The 20,323-nt window shown below is 39.8% G+C and overlaps 1 protein-coding gene across 39 annotated transcripts in view; it reads left to right on the forward strand.

Moving 5' to 3' along the window:
• The first annotated feature begins 1,595 nt into the window (after nucleotides 1–1,595).
• Nucleotides 1,596–20,323, forward strand: part of LOC118904105 (sarcolemma associated protein) — a 155,833-nt gene continuing 137,105 nt past the window's right edge. For all 39 annotated transcript variants that reach the window (XM_036869887.1, XM_036869885.1, XM_036869900.1 and 36 more), the window contains exon 1: nucleotides 1,596–1,819. In XM_036869887.1, the coding sequence (XP_036725782.1) occupies nucleotides 1,622–1,819 (198 nt within the window). In that variant the 5' untranslated portion in view covers nucleotides 1,596–1,621. The remainder of the gene's footprint in view (nucleotides 1,820–20,323) is intronic.

Raw genomic sequence — 20,323 nt, forward strand, 5'->3', positions numbered from 1 at the left:
TTAGAAAACCTTCAACAGGTCAAAATTTTTTCCTGCCCTTAACCAAAATGGTACAGGTTATCCCACGGTGCTGAAGCGTCTAACCCTTAACTAAGATGGCGTTCGGAGGCTTGTTAAAAATTAGCTTGCCCTCTTTTTCTGCCCTTGTCCATCATGGCTTCCGAGGCATCGATCACGTGACTTCCGGACTACGGCGCGGGAGAGAGGGTAGGAGGGCCCTTGAAGGGTGCGCGTTCCCGTGGCGGTGCACCGGGTAGGTTTCAGTCAGAGTCACTATGGCGGCTGGCGCTGGCAAGGTAAGCTGAGGCGGCGGCGGCGGCGGCGGCAAGGGAAGCTGGACCCGTCGTGGCGTCCGGGCGCCCAATCCCCGCAGCCTGTCCGCAGAGAGGCCGGCCGAGGTCGTGGCCAGTCGCGGGGGCTGGCTGGGGTGGGTTGAGAGGGGCGAGTGCTGAGGCGGGCGGGCACCGGCGGCTGACGGCCGTTTGTTTTCATGTTTGCCCCACCAGGTCGGAAAGTTTTCTGCCTCGTCGGGCACAGCCTGAGGGTGTCCCACCGGCCGCGAGTGGTGGAGGCTGCGGCGGACCCAGCCCGGGGCCTCCAGGCCTCTCCCCCAACCTCCGGGCCGGCCTCCCTCCCCCACCTCCTCGTCAGCCCGGAGCTTCGGCTGCCGCCTCTGAGATGCGACCCTCGCGGGGGCGACCCTAAAAGGAGGCGGCCGGTGTGCTGAGCAGCAGCCAGGAGCCCAGGTGTTCAGGGACCAACTTCCTGCGTGCCGAGACCCCGGAGCCTCCCCCGGGTCGCGCCTGGTTCGGTCCGCACCCGCCTGCGGAGCCGGATCCCCGCCCTGGTCGCGGGGACGCCCGCCAGGTGCCCCGGAGTCCCGTCTCGGCCGCTGCCCGCGCCCCCGCCGGTCCCCGCTCCTCGTGCCAAGGACCTCAGCCACCGCCGCCTCGGCCCACGGCGTTCCGGGGACCCCGTGCCACCTCCAGGCCGGCCTCCGCGCAGCAGGGGCAATGCAGACTGTCCCGCTGGCCGTCTAGACCCCTTAGCCGCCCCCATTGCGTCTCGTCCCTCCACTCCCGAGGCCCTCGAGGACGGGCGGTGGCTGCCCAGAGGTGTTCAGCTACACCACCTTTCTTCCGCCCGAAAGGACCTTTCTGGCCGCACCGACCCTTTCTTCATGCTGCAGTGCTGCAACATTTCCGCCACCGAGGGGGGAAAGCGGCCGCGATCCCAAACAAAACACAAGAATTGGTGTGTGACTCATCTGGTTGTATACCTCCAGTCCCCAAACTGTCTTCCAGGAGTTTTCTTGGCCGAAGCTGTCCAATGTTTGAGCCTTTTTTTCCCAGGGAAGAAGATGGACTGAAAGCTGCCAGTTGGGGACTTTTTGTGATCAGGGCCCTGCTGGGTTTTAAAGGAGGTGATGGGGCTTGCGCTGGCTTGTCTTCCCACCCCAGTGAAGAGTTTTTGATGTTCACTGGTTATGTTTAGACAATGTGTAGTTTGCTTTAATTTAAAATTTTGGGGGGGGATAGGGGTATAGGCTTGTGCAGGGCAGTCCGGATCGGTGGAACTCCTCTTTGTTCCTGGTAGGAGAGACACCCCAAGTCTGTCCTCGATGCCGTCAGCCTTGGCCATCTTCACTTGTCGCCCGAACTCACACCCGTTTCAGGAGCGTCATGTCTACCTGGACGAGCCTATTAAAATCGGCCGCTCGGTGGCCCGCTGTCGACCAGCGCAGAATAATGCTACCTTTGATTGCAAAGTGCTGTCAAGGAACCATGCTCTCGTCTGGTTTGATCACAAGACGGGCAAGGTAATGTCACTACGTTGTCTAACAATTGTTGCTTTTCGTTTCCCTTTGCCCCTTCTGCATAATGAATGTGGGATCCCAGGGCTTGCACCCAGAGGAGAGTTTCAGCAAGGCCATGAAACCAACTTTTTGTGTGTCTGGTTCTAGTGGAAATTTGATTGAGGTGGTTGAATGGAAAACAGAGAAGGTATTGTTAATTAAATGCCTCGAGAGGGCGATGGCATCTTGATAACGTGGTCATTCCTAGTGAAATCCCAAACCCTAATTCATTTTAGAAAACTAGATAGCGAAACTTGGCTTCTTGCTTTCAGTCTTTTTAGAAAGGTGAATTTGTAGTTCAGTGCTTGATGAAGCAAGCAGCAGTTCCCAAAGCAATGCAGGGAATCTGCGGCCAGTATTACTCTGGGGCTCAAATGACTCAGTGGTGAGATATAGTTAACAACACAGTAGCTTTTAGTTGAGTTCAGATCAGGGCTTTTCTAGCAAGGACAGTGTTTGTGTAAATTTATTTTGGAAGATTTGATACATATTTACCTAGGAAGGGATAATTTGCAATTATCAAAGCCAATTTAATTAAGCATGAACAACTAACTTTATGATTTCAGAGTTTTGTTTGCAGGTTGGGTGAATGTATACCAATTGCTTTTGAAAATCACTTTGATGTTCCCTTCAGCACTTAATAAAAACACTTAATGCATACTTACAGAGGTGATATTTAAAAATCAGTGTTAAGGGCTTCCCTGGTGGCGCAGTGGTTGAGAGTCTGCCTGCCAATGCAGGGGACACGGGTTCGAGCCCTGGTCTGGGAGGATCCCGCGTGCCGCGGAGTAGCTGGGCCCGTGAGCCACAATTGCTGAGCCTGCGCGTCTGGGGCCTGTGCTCCGCAACGGGAGAGGCCGCGATGGTGAGAGGCCGGCGCGCCACGATGAGGAGTGGCCCCCGCTTGCCGCAGCTGGAGGGGGCCCTCGCACAGAAACGAGGACCCATCACAGCCATAAATAAATAAAGAATACTGGTAAAAAAAAAAAAAAAAAAAAAATCAGTGTTAAAAATTATTTTCTGAAATTATATCCAACTCTATCAGTTATTGCATTACCTGGATGTGATAGCTTGAATTTAGCGCTCTTCATTATAAGTGACTGACTATTTTAGCATTTTTATGTTGGCATCCTAATTAACTATACATGTGGTTGCTTATATTTTAAGAATACAAGAAAAAAATTGAGTAAGTCCCTTTCAATTTTAAAAACTATCTATGTGTGAGGAGAATATACTAAAGAGCTCATGTTGGTGCTTAAACCTCAAGTTTTAGTTAATCTACTGAATTAGTTCTAACTTAGAGTAAGTTATGTAAGACTAATAAGAATATCTCCGGTTTCACCTCCTGACTTTTTGGTCCCTCTTTCTGAGTTAAATGATTGTCTTTTTTAAAAGAAGAATTTAAGTCTTTTAGAAGAGTACTGTTTTGAAATGAAAGAAACCTGAGCCTCAAAAGGAAGAGAGAAAGCATTACTTCTGAATTAAGGAATTATTATATAAATCATTTTTCAAAGAAAGGAGGAAAAGATTGCCCAAGTGCTGTGTGCTTGCGTAATATCTATATCCTACTCTGTATGTAGGATAAAGACTAAAAAGTATGTTAATTTTTCTGTATAACACCAGATGCTCATTTATTTACCTGTGGAACAGATCCTTTTTTCTCCCTGTAAAGTAAAGTTTGGATGCCTGAAAGACCTCATAGGTTACCTATAGTAATTTAAAGAACTCATCTTTCCAGCAGTCAAATAAAACAAATAACCTGTCAGATCTTGCCATGTGATCGAATTGTTTTAAGAATTAACTATTTAAAGTTTAGGTTTGAACAGACAGTAGGTTTGGTTTTTTTTAAATCTTTCAATTTGTTCTCAGCAGGAGAAATAAGGAAAAGTACACCTACTCAGTCTTTCCTGAAGCATAAGTCCTTCTTCTATTATTTAAAAAAAATTTTTTTCTATCTATCTATCTATTTATTTATTTTTGGCTGCGTTGGGTCTTCGTTGCTGCACGCGGGCTTTCTCTGGTTGCGGCGAGCGGGGGCTACTTTTCGTTGCAGTGCGCAGACTTCTTATTGCGGTGGCTTCTCCTGTTGCGGATCGCGGGCTTCAGGCGCGCGGGCTTCAGTAGTTGTGGCATGAGGGCTCAGTAGTTGTGGCTCATGGGCTCTAGAGCGCAGGCTTAGTAGTTGTGGCACGAGGGCTTAGTTGCTCCACGCCATGTGGGATCTTCCCCGACCAGGGCTCGAACCCGTGTCCCCTGCATTGGCCGGCGGATTCCTAACCACTGTGCCACCAGGGAAACCCCAGACAGTAGGTTTTGATTGAGCGTCTGTTATGTGCCAGATAGCGTGAGGTACACAGTTACAAAGAAAACCCACAATTAGACCAAATATCATTTATTGTTTTCTCTGTAATAAATTTCCAGTATGAGGATTTGTTACAATTGTATCATAACAAAAGTCCCTAGGGCCTAATATATATTCCCAGCAAATTTCTTTGTACAACACTAGAATCCCCTCCTTCTTTAAGCATTGCCTCAGGCAAGTTCTTTTTGTTTGTTTGTTTTTTTCCTCAAACATCTTTAAACTTCAGTTTTCTCTTCTGGGGATAATAATAGTACCTACTGTTGTTTCCAGCATTGAGATAATCGTGTAAATCACTTAGCACCCTGTTACTGGCCCTTAATAAGGGCTCAGTCCTTAGAGAAGAGGGTGTTTGGGGTCAGGGGAAGAGGGAACCATCTAGGCAGGTCTTTGCAATTTGCTGTAGTGCTGTGGAATCTCAGGAAGGTAATGAGACATTTTTTTCTTTAATGTGATGGCATATGTGGAAGTAATTTTTAAAATTGAAACATGGGAAGAACTTTGTCCAAATTGGCACCTTACCTGGGAAGTGGAAAATTGGGGTAACATGCCCTTTGGTTGACTTTCAATTTGTGAGTGTTGCATTCTGCATTCATCATTATGGGAGAACCATTAAAAGCTGGAAGAAATAATAAACACTTAAAACTTTCTGATTATTCAAGTAATACATGTTTATTGTAGGAAATTTGCAGAGTGTAGGCAGATGGAAATCTAGGTGACATTTTTTAATGTTAAGTTCATGGAATGTGTTATGGTACTTAAAACCTGCATGCTGGAGGGTGACAGGTTTGCCACAGACTGGAATTTAATAAGCTTCCCCAAATCATCTACTCAGGGATGTAGCAGTTCAATATTGCCCTGCTTGGATTCTGGCCCTGTGTATCATCCTTCACTCGTTTTTGGAGGTCAGACTCTTCAAATTAGATGGCAGATTATAGGATGGTCATTAACTCTTCTATTGACTCAAGGTACCACTGAACAAGCAAATCTACCCATATGGTGGTTACATAGAAGAGATAGTAAGTGGACTGGCTCCTTCTGATTTGGATGGCCCTATTTGATTTGAGGCTTTGTGGACCAGCGATAGTCTAGTGGTCGACACAGTAGTTTACTTCCAGTCTCACTGTAGTTTACCTAGTAGTAAGTAGTAGTAGTAGTTGTCTACTTCCAGGTTCACTTTTTTACTTAAATTCAACACATATTTTGGGGCACCTGTTCTATCATGATCTGTTTCAGTGGAGAGCATAGTGGTGGGTGGGGACATGGGGGGAAAATGAGGAGAATTGGCAAGAAATTGTTACTCCTTTTTAGGGGCTTATATTTGGGTAGAGAGGGTGACTAAACACCTTGAGAACAGTTGATTTGAGATAATACAGTATTATATAAGTTCAAATGGCAAGAGAGTGATGGTGTTTGAATTAGACTTCAAAATAGGAGTGGACAGGCACAGGTTAAGAAAACGTGCTTTTATGGGTTGTGTTTGTGTGTGAGGGAATGAGGGTGGAATAAAACAGACAAAAGCAAGTTATTTTGAATGATTTTGGCATCTTCCAAACACTGAGGAAACTGATTTTGTTGGATAGAAGGTCTTGGAGAGTAGCTGTGGGTGAACATTTGTCATGTGTGGTGTTTTCATGTTTGGGCCTTGTTTTTGGAATTAGTTTTCAGACCTTGGAGGCGAGGGTCTCTGCCTTATGTGTCTGTTTCCTATTATTTCTTGTTAAGTAGATGTTGAGTAACTGAAGCTGAGTAGATAGCCTGGTGCCAGGTTGTGGAATGCCTTTGTTGCCAAACTAAGGGCATGGACCCATGGGTTATGGAAGGCCCAGGAGAGTTCTGTGCCGAGCACTGACATACCAAAACCATTATTTAAGAGTGATAAAACGTCCACATGTAGAGAGGCCTGGAGCAAGTAAAAATGGGTAATTGTTAGCTTAACTAAACTTATTGTGTACTATGTACCATGCCCTATTCTAAATGCTTTACATGTTAACTTATTTAATACTTAAATATCTATTTAAGATAGGTGCTTATTTTTCCCATATTAACATATGAGGAAATTAAGCAGAGTGATTAGATTAGGTTAACTTGCCCAAGTTCATATAGCTAATAAATGGTAGAGGTGGGATTTGAACTGAGGTTTTCTGACTCTTGAATCCAAGCTCTTAACCACTTTGCTATTCCAAGGCTTTGTAAAAGTTTAGGTATGATGTCATGTTGTAGGGGCATGGGCCAGGTTCATAGTAGGAAGGAAAATGACTAAATGCCAGAAAATGAAAAAAGACAAATGTGTTAACTTGTCTGTTAGGACTTCAGCAAAGAGAGAAGGTCTGTGTGGACTGGAGATTTTAGGAAAGGTTTCATGGATAGATGGTTTCATGCACGAGATGCAATTTGAGCTAGACCTTAGGACTTTTTGAATAGGGTGGAATGTAGATAGAGTCAGTCGGAAAGGAGTTTTGGGTGGGAAAAATTGCTCAAGTAAAGGCATAGAAGCAGGAATGATGTGGCACGTTTCAAGGACATTGCAAGAAAGTCATTGCAAAGGAGAAATCTCCAGAATTTGACAACCAGGATTGTTTCTTCCCTCTTCCTTCCATATGACTGCAAAGATCCTGGCCTCAGCTTCTGGGGAGAGTGGCAGATCATACATTCATTGATTTTGTTTGTATTATGTTTCAACAGATGTCTGTTTTTTTTTTTTTTTTACAGAAGTTACAAAGGTCATTAAGAGCTAGTTTTTGTGAGAAAGACATGTATTTGACATGTTATGTTTAATACGCATTAATGTAAACATGTTCAGAAGGCCTGGTTATGTATCCACAGCACATCATCATTTCCTTCTATGTTACTTTTAACAGTAGTGGAAAGTTAATGAAATATTTTGTCTTATTTCAATTTGTTAAAAATATGGTTGGTGTATACACTTAAAACATTTTTGTTCTACTTAGTTATTTGACTTTACTCCTTGGCTTAAATTTATTCTTTACCTTCTCAGGCTGGCTCCTGTTTGGTTTTCTCAAGTGGTATTTATGTTAGAGCTTAGTATCTATTCTCTTTTATAAATAGGGAGGAGGGTATCTGTCATTTAGAGTTTTTAGTGAAAAGATTGTGAGATTGGTTCTCAATGTATGTCAGTTACTTGAATCCAGAAAAATGGTGGCATTTGTTAGCTGCAGAAATGTTCTAAGGACTCTTTCCTGCCCATGCTTCTCTCACTACCACTACCAGTAGTTGAACAGTTTATACCCCTGCTCAAAATCTAGGTTGTTTGCCCCTTTAATTTTTTTTTTTTTTGCCCTATTAATTTTTAACATGATATACAAAACCTTCAAAATCCGTCTCTCATTCCTTTTTTTTTCCAGCTTCATTTTCTATTACTCCTTTCTTCCTTTGCCCCAGACTCTGTGCAGTAGCTATGTGACAGTGCTCATTGTTCCTAGAAAAAGAGCCGTTTTGCTGTTTTGACTTCCAGAATGACTTTTCCCCTTCATCCCAGTTCCAATGTGACACCTTCCTTGACTCCCACTAACTGAGGAATTAATTGCTTCTTCCTCTATACTCCCATAGAACTTTGTATATAATTTCGTTATGAGACACAGACAACAAAATAATTATGACGCAAATGCACTATTGCTCTGCCAGATGTGAGCTCTTGAGATCAAGGGAATAGGCACTACATAAATGCTTGAATGAGTGAAATGTGAACAATGGAGCAGTTTCTATTTCGGCAGACCCTGAGGAGGGTCAAAGAGCAGAAGGTCATTCGAGTTAGTTCTCAATTTGGGATCATGGACTCAGCTTCCAATACATGGTGTTTGTATAAATCATTACTTATTGAGAATTTGCAGTGTGCAAGACACTTTGCCAAGTGTTATGGTATCTTAGATAATCTTGTGATTGGTGATACTATTAATTTTGAGCCATTACATATATATATCCATTCTCATGCAAAATAATACTTTTAAGGGTTTAATGATATTCAGAATGCTTTCTTATTTCACTTGATCTGTATAACACTTAGGAGGTAGGTAGAGCAACCGCAGACTGGCTCCGTTTTATGAAAAAAGAGTTTGCTGTTTAGAGGTTATTTGCACAAGGTCATCTCTTAGTAACTGTGGAGAGTTGGAACTAGAATCTAGATTGTTTGCCTCTGAAATAAAAACCAACTGCTAGACATTTATTCTGAACTATCTTATTATGGAATGAACAATTATTGTAATGAAAATCTGTCTTTTGCTCTCTTGAAGGGTAATCTAAGCTATTATTTTCTGGAAGTATAACTAAAAAGCTTGTCATATGACAGTCTTTCAAAGACTGAGAGAATCTGAGTTAATTATTTCTCTGAGTCAGCTAGCATTTTTTTAAACATACCCCTACTACTCCTAGCAATAAATATATTTTTTCTTAAGTTTGCATTCAGGCAACTGATATGGATTTGAGTGTTTATGCAAATGAATGAAACAGCCTTGGAAAAACTTGTGTGCCATGTAAATTTTTAATTCTTTAGAGAGAATAGCTGATAGGTGTAAAGAAAAAAGTAAAGTTTATATAGGCACTTGAAAACATGGAAGCCTTTGGTGATTCTGCTGTATCCTTTGTCAAATATGTAATCTGGGTTAGATTTTAATTTAAAGACATAGGAAACTTTGTTTTCTTATTTATTTGCATTAAGGTTTTATCAATACTTTCAGGCTTATGGTTTTATCTACATTTATCACTACTGACTTATTCTAGCTGAGTCAAGTAGAAATGAATTTCCAATATGGACCTTCAAGCTATTCTTCCTTTTTTTATTTTTCACTTACAAAAATAATGGATACATTCTCATAAAAATTGAAGCAATAAGGACGTATGTGGAGTATATATATGTCCTCCTTCACATAGGTACCTCTTATCCTCTTCCCTTCCTCTAGAAGTAACTTTTGTTATTAGTTTGGTATGTAATTTTCAGAGCTTTTTCTGTGCATTTGTCTTCTTGGGTATGTAGATAAGTAAGGTTTTTTGTTGTTGTTACTTTTTTTCATAAGCAATTGGATCATAATTTTAAATGTACTTTTTAGCTGATGATATCAAGTGAATTATGGTCAGCTTATCTGAAATGTGTTAATATGCTCTAGGTTATGACCAGCATCCAGACTGCTGTAAAATTAATATCATTTTATTGAGCACTTACCAGGTGGTACACTGAATTTTATATGCATTATCTCATTTAATCCTCACAACAGACTTTTGAATTTGTTAGTATTATTATCCTCAGGATGAGAAAGCTGAGCTTCAGGAAGGTGAAGGAATTTGTTCAGGGTAACACAGAGAGTGGTGAAGTCAGGATTTGAACCCCAGTCATCTGATTGCAGAATGCATGCTCTTGATCGCTCTGTTGCTTGCTACCTCAGCACCTCCACGCAATTAGTCATCGTTAATCTCATCACCAACCAGTTAGTGAGCAATAGATCAAAAGAAAAAAATATATTGAAATAAAAACCTTATTGTCCATTAACTCATAGATATTTTGGTAGTAAATCTGTGTAGAGTTTTAATTGAAGACCAGTTCCTCAAACAATATTTATTCATTACTTAAAATTCTACAATTTGAAAAAAAACCCAACTCTACATGTAAAGATATTAAGAGTATCACTGTTCAGATACTATAATATACTAAAAAAAGATACTCTTTCATTAGATAATTTTTTAGTATGCTTTATTTTTATTGAGGTATAGTTGATTACAAAATACAAGTTTCAGGTGTACAACATAGTAGTTCACAATTTTTAAAGATTATACTCCATTTAAAGTTACTATAAAATATTGGCTATATTCCCTGTGCTGTACAATTTATCCTTGTAGCTTATGTATTTTATTCATAGTAGTTTGTACCTCTTAATTCCCTACCCCTATCTTTTCCCTCTCCGCACTGGTAACCACTAGTTTCTTCTCTATGTCTGTGAGTCTGTTTCTGTTTGTTATATTCATTGGTTTGTTTTATTTTTTAAATTCCATGTATAAGTGATAATGTACAGTATTTGTCTTTCTCTTTCTGACTTATTTCACTAAGCATAATACCCTCCAGGTCCATTCATGTTGTTGCAAATGGAAAAATGTCATTCTTTTTTATGGCTTAGTAATATTCTGTTGTACATATATACCACACCTTCTTTATCCATTCATCTGTTGATGGACACTTACTTTGCTTCCATGTCTTGGCTGTTGTAAACAATGCTGCTATGAACATTGGGGTGCATGTATCTTTTTGAATTAGTGTTTTTGGGTTTTTTTTTTTTGTTTTTTTTTTTTTTGGCTATACACCCAGGAGTGGAATTGCTGGATCATATGGTAGTTCTCTTTTTAGTTTTTTGAGGACTCTTCATACTGTTTTCCACAGTGGCTACACCAATTTACGGTCCCACCAACAGTGTACAAGAGTTCCCTTCTCTCCACATCCTTCATTGGATAATTTCTAAGTATAATATGTTTGGAGGTTGTATTTTAAATTATATATGTGACCTCCCCCTATAAGTAAATCTAATTTAGAAAAAAATGAATATATTTGGTTTTTTAACTTTAAATATAGAAATATTAACTGTATTATTAGATGCCAGTTATGTTTCCTTCCACTTCAGAAGTTCAGGGATAGAAGATAAGATCATGCTGTATGTTACTAGTATAGCAATGGTAGTTATGCTTGTAGAATAAACAAAATTTGTAGCTTTGAATTTTTTGGAAAATTTTGCGTAGTAAAAAGGAATGTTACAGGGTTATCATATAAGCCAGCAATTCTACTCCTTTGTATATACCCAAGAGAAATCAAAACATATGTCCACACAAAAACTTGTACAAATGTTCATTGTAAAAAGAAAAAAAAACAACCCAATGTCCTTCAACTGATGAGTGGGTAAATAAAATGTGGTATACTATATAAAGGAATATTATTTGGTAATTAAAAGGAATGAAATATTGATACATACTACAACATGGATGAACCTTGAAAACACTATGTTCAGTGAAAGGCCACATATTGTTTAATTCTGCTTATATGAAATGTGTAGGATAGGCAAATCCATAGAGAGAAAGTAGATTAGTGGTTGCCAGGAGCAGGAAGTAACAGGGAGTGTGATGGTTAATTTTATATGTCAACTTGGTGAGGCCATGGTGTCCAGTTTTTGGTTAAATACCAGTCTAGATGTTGCTGTGAAGGTATTTAAAAAATGTGATTAACATTTAAATCAGTAGGCTTTGAATAAAGCAGATTACCCTCCAGAATGTGAGTCTTATCCAATTAGTTGAAGGCCTTAAGAGAAGAGACTGAGGTTCCCCCAAAGAAGGAATTCTGCCTTCAGAGAGCCATCATACTCAAGACTGCAACAGCAGTTCTTCCCTTCTCTAGCCGGCTGGCCTGCCCTGCAAATTTCAGTTGACAGCCCCCAGGATGTTATATGAGCTAATTAAAATAAATCTCTCTCTCTCTGTATATATACACATCCTATTGGCTCTGTTTCTCTGGAGAACCCTGACTAATATAATACATGGAGTGACTGCTGAATGGGTACAGGTTTCTCTTTGGGATGACCAAAATGTTATAAAATTGATTGTGGCATTTAAAAAAATTTTTTAAAAATCGCGGTGATGGTTGCTCTGAATTGTACACTTTAAATTGGTGAATTGTATGTTGTGTGAATTATATCTCAAAATGCTCTTATAAAAAAAGAGGACTGTTAGATGGAGTAATAGGTTAGTGAAAGCAGGTTAGTGTGTAGGAAGTGGAAGAATGTAGAGTTCAATGTGGATAGTCTAGCAGAGCAGCTTTTGAAGTACTGTGTGGCTTAATTTCTGTCACTAGTTTCTTAGTGTGAATGTCTTACTCTTGGTTAGACTTTTGTTTTATTGAATTTAGTCGATGGTGTTTCGAAATTTAACTACATTTGTTGAAACAAAAGGCTAACCAAGAGTAAGATACAAATACTAAAGAGGTAGAGACAAAATTTTGGTATTATTGAGAAGCTCTAGTGCCAAAGTCTTAATATGGGAGTTGAGAAATGGTTGGAAAGATGCAATTTATAAGTCCCAATCTGAACCTGGGAAACTTAAGATATTAATTTTTCTCACCAGTGAATCTTGCATATGCAGGCCTATAGAGCGTGGTAAAATATTATTAGAATGAATGATGTTGTCTTGACTAGAAGGAAGTAGTCGTTTAAATTATAGTTGAACTTAAACTGGGACCATTCCTAGTCCTTAACAAGTATCTGAATGTCTCATGCGTGCAGTGTAGTGCCCGGTAGATAGTACTGAAAAATACAGTTACAATACAAATAAGCCCAACAATAGAAGTATCTACGAATCATTGTTTCCAAGGAGCTAAGGGAGTGATGTATTCCTTCCCTAGGATTGGGGGCAGCAAATATGGAAGGAATGAAGAGGGCTTCATAGAGAAAGTTGTTTTTAAGCTACTGTTTGAAGAGTGAGGGCTTTACTCTCTGTATAAAATAGAGCAGGGCATTCTAGCCCCAGGGAATAGTGTGTGTTTAAGGCAGAAAAGTCTGAAGAGAATGATGTATTCTGGGAAGTGCAAACCCAGAAGTTAGCAGAATTGAGGAGGGGAAAATAGAGCTGCTATCAAATCTTTGGGGGTCATTGAACACTGCTGGTAGAAGTTTTAGGGTTGGACTACCTGAGTTGGAATCCTGGCTCCACTGCTTGCCAGGTGTGTGACCTTGAGGAGTCTCTGTGCCTCAGTATTCCTCATCTAAAAATGAGGCTAATAGTGGGATTCACCTCATAGGATTGTTGTAGAGATATGAGAATTCATGTAAAGCAGTTAGTAGAATGTTTGGCACAGAATAAGTACAAACAGTCCCTGATTTACAGTAGTTCAATTTAGGATTTTTCGACTTCATGATGGTATGAAAGTGATAATACATTCAGTAGAAACAGTACTTAAGATTTTGATCTTTTCCTGCAATATGTGGTATGATACTCCCTTGTGGTGCTGGGCAGCGACAGCAAGCCACGGCTTCCAGTCAGCTATCCAATCCCAAGGGTAAACAGCCAGTACACTTACAACCATCTGTGCCCATACAACCATTCTGTTTTTCATTTTTAGTATAATATTCAATAAATTACATGAGATATTCAACACTTTATTATAAAATAGGTTTTGTGTTAGATGTTTTTTCCCAACTGTAGGCTAAAATAAGTGTTCTGAGCATGTTTAAGGTAGGCTAGACTAAGCTATGATGTTCGGTAGGTTAGGTGTATGAAATGCATTTTCAACTTACTTACAATGGGTTTATTGGGACATAACATCATCGTAAGTCTAGGAAGATCTGTGTTCAGTAGCTTGTGGCTATTTTAATTTTTCTTTATATTTTTAGTTGGTGTGTTTGCACAGTAAGACCTGTGTGCTTATTTTCTATAAGTGTTCTTTTTTTATTGTTAAAAAGGTTTTCTTCTTCGAATATCTGCCTTTCGAGTCTCCTCAACTAAGTTATTTGATACCTTGAAACTTTTTTGAATGTGTTAAAGAAATAGTGTGATACAGTAAAAAAAAATTTGGTCTTTGTCCCAGGTTCCTGGCTCACAACTCCTAAAACTCGTGGAATCTTCTGAGTGATAAGAGTGTCTCTTGTATGCTAATAAGATGACTGGTGGCTGGGAGCCCCTGGATAGCTTCAGGATAGTACTGGCCACCAGAAAGACTAAGTGATTAGAGGGTTGGAACTTTGGGGCCCGCTTACCAATCTCTGGGAAGAGGAGGGGTAGCAGGATGAAGACTGAGTTATATAAAAACTCTTGAACAGTGAGATTCAGGGAGCTTTTGGTTTGGTGATCACATCGAGGTGCTAGGAGGGTGGCTCACCGGAGAAGACATGGAAGCTCCTAGCCCTTTTCCTCATACCTTGCCCTTTGCAATTCTTTCATTTGACCATTCCTAAATTGTATCCATGTTGCAAGTATCGGTGACAACCTGGGACTTTTGACTGGCAGTAGAAGTGGGGGCAGTCTTGCCCTTAACTGAGCCCTTAACCTTTGGGATCTGACATTAACTCCAGGTAGATAGTGTCAGAGTTGAATTGAATTGTAGGACACTCGGCTTTTCTTAGAAAGTTGGAGGAGTAGTGTTAGAAAAGACAGCCACACATTTGGTATCAGAAGTGTTGTGAGTAAAAGCAGTTCAAATAGTCTTCTAATTAATATCCATTATCCAGTACTACCAAGTTTGTATGCTTTCCCTGTTAAAAGGAATAAAAATCATTAGCATACTTGGCTTACCTTACTTGAAGATATGGAGTTAAAGGAGCTGAGTAAGTTATATGATGAGAATCTAGTTAATCAATCAGGAAACATGTAAGAGAGTGTATATGCTATATTAGGCAACATGGGGCATAATGAAAGTATTAAGATATCACTTCAGTCTTTTAGGAGCTTATAGTTTAATTGGGAAGCCAGACCTAGCCTCATAAACAACTAGGGAAGAATTAAGTTCTAAATGGAATTAAAAGCTCTATGTGATTAAGGTGGAGAAGGCTTGAATTGGACCCTGAAAATTTAGGATAGAAAATAACAGGTGTCCTTGGTGTATAAAGGTCTGCATGAAAAGGCATAAGGCCAGAGGGATAGTCCGGAGGGAACTGTGTGTTAAGGAGCTCTACTACTGGATTGAGCAGGTAGTTTAGGTTAAATGACAGAGGTGAACTTGTCAGGTTCCATTTCAGGAAGGCTGTGGAGGTGGGGCAATAGGGCAGAAATCTTTAGGGAACCAAGGCCCAAGCCCTGGGATTAGGAATCTTGGATTTGTAGTTTAGGGGAAAGCTGTGCCTCCCCTTAACCCAGCCAAATAACCCTAATAACTAAAATGGTATGTTCTGTAGTGGGTTATGAAACACCTATCTGCTTTAATAAGCTGACTTTATAATAAAGTGATTGGAAAGTGGTGAGGATTTGATTCATAGTGAGTAGACAAAATTCGAAGTTTCCAAAGTATGACTTCTTATTTTCAAGATGGTTTCTCTCTTGGCATGTTAAAAGATTGCATTTGTGTGCCTCATTTTAAGGTATTTTTTTTTTGTCAGTCACTTTAAGTTCTGGAATAAACTTATTTAAGTACCATTTCTGGGGGCTTCCCTGGTGGCTCAGTGGTTAAGAATCCACCTGCCAGTGCAGGGGACACAGGTTCAAGCCCTGGTCCGGGAAGATCCCACATGCTGTGGAGCAACTAAGCCCCTGTGCCACAACTACTGAGCCTGTGCTCTAGAGCCCGCAAGCCACAACTACTGAGCCTGCATGCCACAACTACTGAAGCCCATGCACCCTAGAGCCCACATGCCGCAACTACTGAGCCCACGTGCCACACCTACTGAAGCTCATGCGCTCTAGGGCCCACGTGCCACAACTACTGAGCCCGTGAGCTGCAACTACTGAAACCTGCGTGCCTAGAGCCTGTGCTCTGCAACAAGAGAAACCACCTCAATGAGAAGCCTGTGCACCGCAACGAAGAGTAGCCCCCGGTCGCTTCAACTAGAGAAGGTCCACTTGCAGCAACGAAGACCCAATGCAGCCAAAAAAAGAAAGAAATTTGACTTCCCTGGTGGTCCAGTGGTAAAGAATCTGCCTTCCAACACAGGGAATGTGGGTTCTATCCCTGGTCGGGGAACTAAGATCCCACATGCCACGGGGCAACTAAGCCTGTGCGCCACTACTACTGAGCTTGTGCGCCTCAACAAGAGAGCCCGCGTGCCGCAAACTACAGAGCCCACACGCTGTGGACCCTATGCTCCACAACTAAAGAAATGCCCGCTAGAGAAGCCCATGCACCACAACTAGAGAAAAGCCTGCTAGAGAGAAGTCCACCCGCCACAACTAGAGAGAAGCCTGCACTCTGCAACGAAAGATCCCTCATGACTCAACAAACATCCTGCTTGCTGCAACTAAGACCCCTCACAGCCAAAAAAAAAAAAAAAATGTCTTTTTTTTTTTTTTAAGTCTCTCGTTAGAGAATATAGACTATCTTTATGCCCTTGGGGTAGGGAAGGATATCATAAATAATTCACAAAAAGAACACATTCAAGTAAAATATTGATAAATTCAAATACATTAAAATTAATTTTGTTCGTTAAAATAGAATGAAAAAAATGAAGAAAAACAACTAACAGAAGATAGTTATGGTACATACACTGGTAAAATATTGGTATCCAGAATATAGAAAGAACTTGTCCAAATTAATAAGAAATACAGCCCAACGGAAACAATGGTCAAAAGAGACAAATAAGAATTTCAAAGAAGAGGAAGAAAGAATGGATAATAAGAAGTTCAGCGTAACTAGGGAACTGTAAACGGAAACCTCGAGATACCATTTATACTCATTTTATTTTTATAAATTTATTTATTTATTTTTGGCTGTGTTGGGTCTTTGTTGCTGTGTGCAGGCTTTCTCTAGTTGCAGCAAACGGGCTACTCTTCATTGCGGTACACGGGCTTCTCATTGTGGTGACTTCTCTTGTTGCGGAGTATGGGCTCTAGGCGCATGGGCTTCAGTAGTTATGGCATGTGGGCTCTAGAGCACAGGCTCAGTAGTTGTGGCACACGGGCATAGTTGCTCCGCGGCAGGTAGGATCTTCCTGGACCAGGGATCGAACCCATGTCCTTTGCATTGGCAGGTGGATTCTTAACCACTGCGCCACCAGGGAAGTCCCTATACTCATTTTAAAAGTTGAACAGTATTGGGACTTCCCTGGTGGTCCAGTGGCTAAGACTCTGCGCTCCCAATGCAGGAGGTCTGGGTTCGATCCCTGGTCAGGGAACTAGATCCCACGTGCTGCAACTAAAGATCCCGCATGCCGCAACTAAAGATCCTGCATGCTGTAACGAAGATCCCGTGTGCCGCAGCTAAGACCCAGCACAGCCAAATAAATAAATATTAAAAAAAAGATAACATCAAGTGTGGGTGACACTGTAGAGCACTAGGAACTCTCATGCTCTATTGTTGATATGATGAGTTACATTGAGTTTTGAATGTTAAACCAACTTTGCATTACTGGGATAAAATCCACTTTATTGTACTGTATTATCCTTTTATACATTGCTGGTTGATTGGCTTATATTTTGTTCAGGCTTTTTGCTTCTTTGTTCGTGAAAGATTAGTCTTAAATGCTTGTTAGAGTTCACCAGTGAAGTCATCTGGATCTGTTTGTGTCTTTTTGTGTGTGTGTGTGTGTGGAATGTTTTAAACTATAAGCTTAACTTCTCTGTTAGCTATATGGCTTTTCAGGTCTATTTCTTCTCGCATTGACTTTGGTAGTTTTTGTCTTTCAAGAAATTTCTCTGTTTCATCTTATTTGTTGGATTTATTGGCATAAAATTATAACATTACCTTATTATCCTTTTAATATCTATAGAATCAGTAGTGATGTTACTTACCTCTCTTGTTCCCAGTACTGATAATTTGTATCTTTTCTCTTTTTTTCTTTATCCTTTTGGCTAGAAACTTATCAACTTTACTGATCTTCTTAAAGAATCAGTTATTTTAAATAGATTTTTCTTTATTATTTTTTTCTGTTATCTGTTCCATGGATTTCTGTCCTTTATTATATCCATTTTTCTGCCTTCTTCAGGTTTAATTTCCTCTTCTGTTTTCTAGTTTCTTAAATTGGAAGCTTAGGTCAGTGATTTAATACCGCTTCTTTCCTAATAAAGCATGTGATGCTATAATATAACCATTTTGATAAACAATTTGACATTGTTATAATGTTAAACTTGTATATACCTAGTGACCCAGCAGTTCTTCACCTAGATATATACTCTAGAAAAACTTTTTTACAAATCTGTATCAGGAGACATGTTCAAGCATGTTAGTAGTAGCATTTTTCATAATAGCAAAAACTGGAAATAATCCAGATGTCTATTGACAGAAATATGTAGATACTTCTTTTAATTTACACCATAGAATACTGTACAAGAAAGAACATGAATGAACAATAGCTGTATGTATCAATGTAGATGAATCTCAGAAATTTTGAATGAAAAAAGAAAGTTGCAAAGGAATACTTAGACTCTGATGCCAGTTAGTATAAAATTTAAAAATCACAATTCTCATCCATACATCCATTTTACTACATATATAGTAATAGAATGGTAAACATATTTCCTTGTGAGGGTGGCAGAGAGTGAATATAAAAATAGCTAAATTTTATGTAGTATATGCTGGAAAGTGTTAAATACTTTACGAATATATACTTATTTAATTCTCATAATTAAATGAGTACCTGCTGTGAAGCAGGCACTATTATTATTCTCATTTATTAGTAAAGGAGCTTATAAATAAGAGTGCAGAAAACTTTAACTTCCCCAAATCATAATGCTAATAAGTGGTAAACCTTGTAATCAAACTCAGGCAGTCTGGCTCTAGAGTCTGTACTGTTAACCCTTAAGCATACAGCTTACCTCATGGGAGGGGTAGGGAGGGGGTTCTCAAGATAGGTGTTAGGTACATGAATACTTCTTTTATTATTTTTTAGTTTTTATTCATATGTTTGTGTTTATTTTTGTATGTACGAACTACTTAATTAAAATTTTGAAAGAAAAATAACAAAGATCAAGCTATGTGAAATGGAATATAAGAAACATAAGCCCCCAAACTGTGTCCCAAATGGAAGTGTAGGAAGTCAACACTTTTAATTTTCTCTAACATATTTCCTAGATACTAATAGACCATGAAATACTAAAAAATCATAGTTATACGAGTGTGTTGGCTTAGTGGTGTTTCATCAGGCTTATACACTTTTTATTTGTTCACTTCTCTATAGGTAGTCCATACTTTAATAAATTCTTTATAATAAAAATATCAGATAAGATTTTTAAAATTCCAAAGATTTCTTTCTTTTTTTTTTTTTTAGACTGAGCATGGCCTGAGCAGCTCAATTCTCTGCCTACAACACTGGGCTCTTTTTTTTTTTTTAACTTTGGGTTTATTTATTTATTTTTATTTTTGGCTGTGTTGGGTCTTCGTTTCTGTGCAAGGGCTTTCTCTAGTTGCGGCAAGTGGGGGCCACTCTTCATCGCGGTGCGCAGGCCTCTCATTATCGTGGCCTCTCCTGTTGCGGAGCACAGGCTCCAGACGCGCAGGCTCAGTAATTGTGGCTCACGGGCCTAGTTGCTCCGCGGCATGTGGGATCTTCCCAAACCAGGGCTCGAACCTGTGTCCCCTGCATTGGCAGGTAGATTCTCAACCACTGCGCCACCAGGGAAGCCCCCTGAAGATTTCTTATTACAGCAACATTACATATGTCTTTGTTGAGATGATCACAAGGGGATTATAAGATGAGTTATAAAGTAAAGAGGCTGACTTTTTGAGATTCTGCTTCATTGTAAAGTCTATAAAAAGAATAAGGAAGCTGTCTTTGTACTGATACGGAGAATTCTCCACGATATGTATTGTCAGGTAACAAAACAACATGACAGATGAGGCACAGAACAGTGTATATAGTAATCTAGCTTTTATGCAAAGGAGGGAAAATAAGAATCTATATTTGTTGTTTATTTGCTTATGCATAAAGAGATCTGGAAGGATACAAGGGAATTAGTAACTGTGGTTACCTGAGAGTGGGTTCGGGGATGAAAACTGAGTTGATCTGAGATAAGGTGGCAGGAAGACTTTTCAGCGTATATACCTTTTTAGTTCTTTTGGAACTGTGCAACTATACCATCTATTCTAAATAAATCAACAGCAATTTATTCATTTAAAAAGAAAATATGTTTACTATGGCTCTTTTAGGTAGATTCAGATTTATGTCCTTTTATTTATTTGTTGGCTATAGGATATTTCCATTTCCAGGAGATTTGGTTTTATAATCTCTTGAAATAGTAGAAATTTGGGGAATACTATGCCATTAATTAATAAGGGTTTAAGTTCAAAGAGGACTTTTTCAGTTAGATTCTCAAAGTCTTTCCAGAATGTCCCCTTTTCCAGTGTTAGTTCTTTGATTACCTTCTGCCTCTTTTGGATGTTGTACATTTATAGGCAGAACTTTCCTTTTAATGAGGAGGCTTTTTAAAATAATACAACCTTATATTTAAACAGTTTTATAATTTATAAACTGCTTTGGTACTGTGACTTT

This window comes from Balaenoptera musculus, chromosome 11 (genome assembly GCF_009873245.2).
Source record: "Balaenoptera musculus isolate JJ_BM4_2016_0621 chromosome 11, mBalMus1.pri.v3, whole genome shotgun sequence".
NCBI lineage: Eukaryota > Metazoa > Chordata > Mammalia > Artiodactyla > Balaenopteridae > Balaenoptera > Balaenoptera musculus.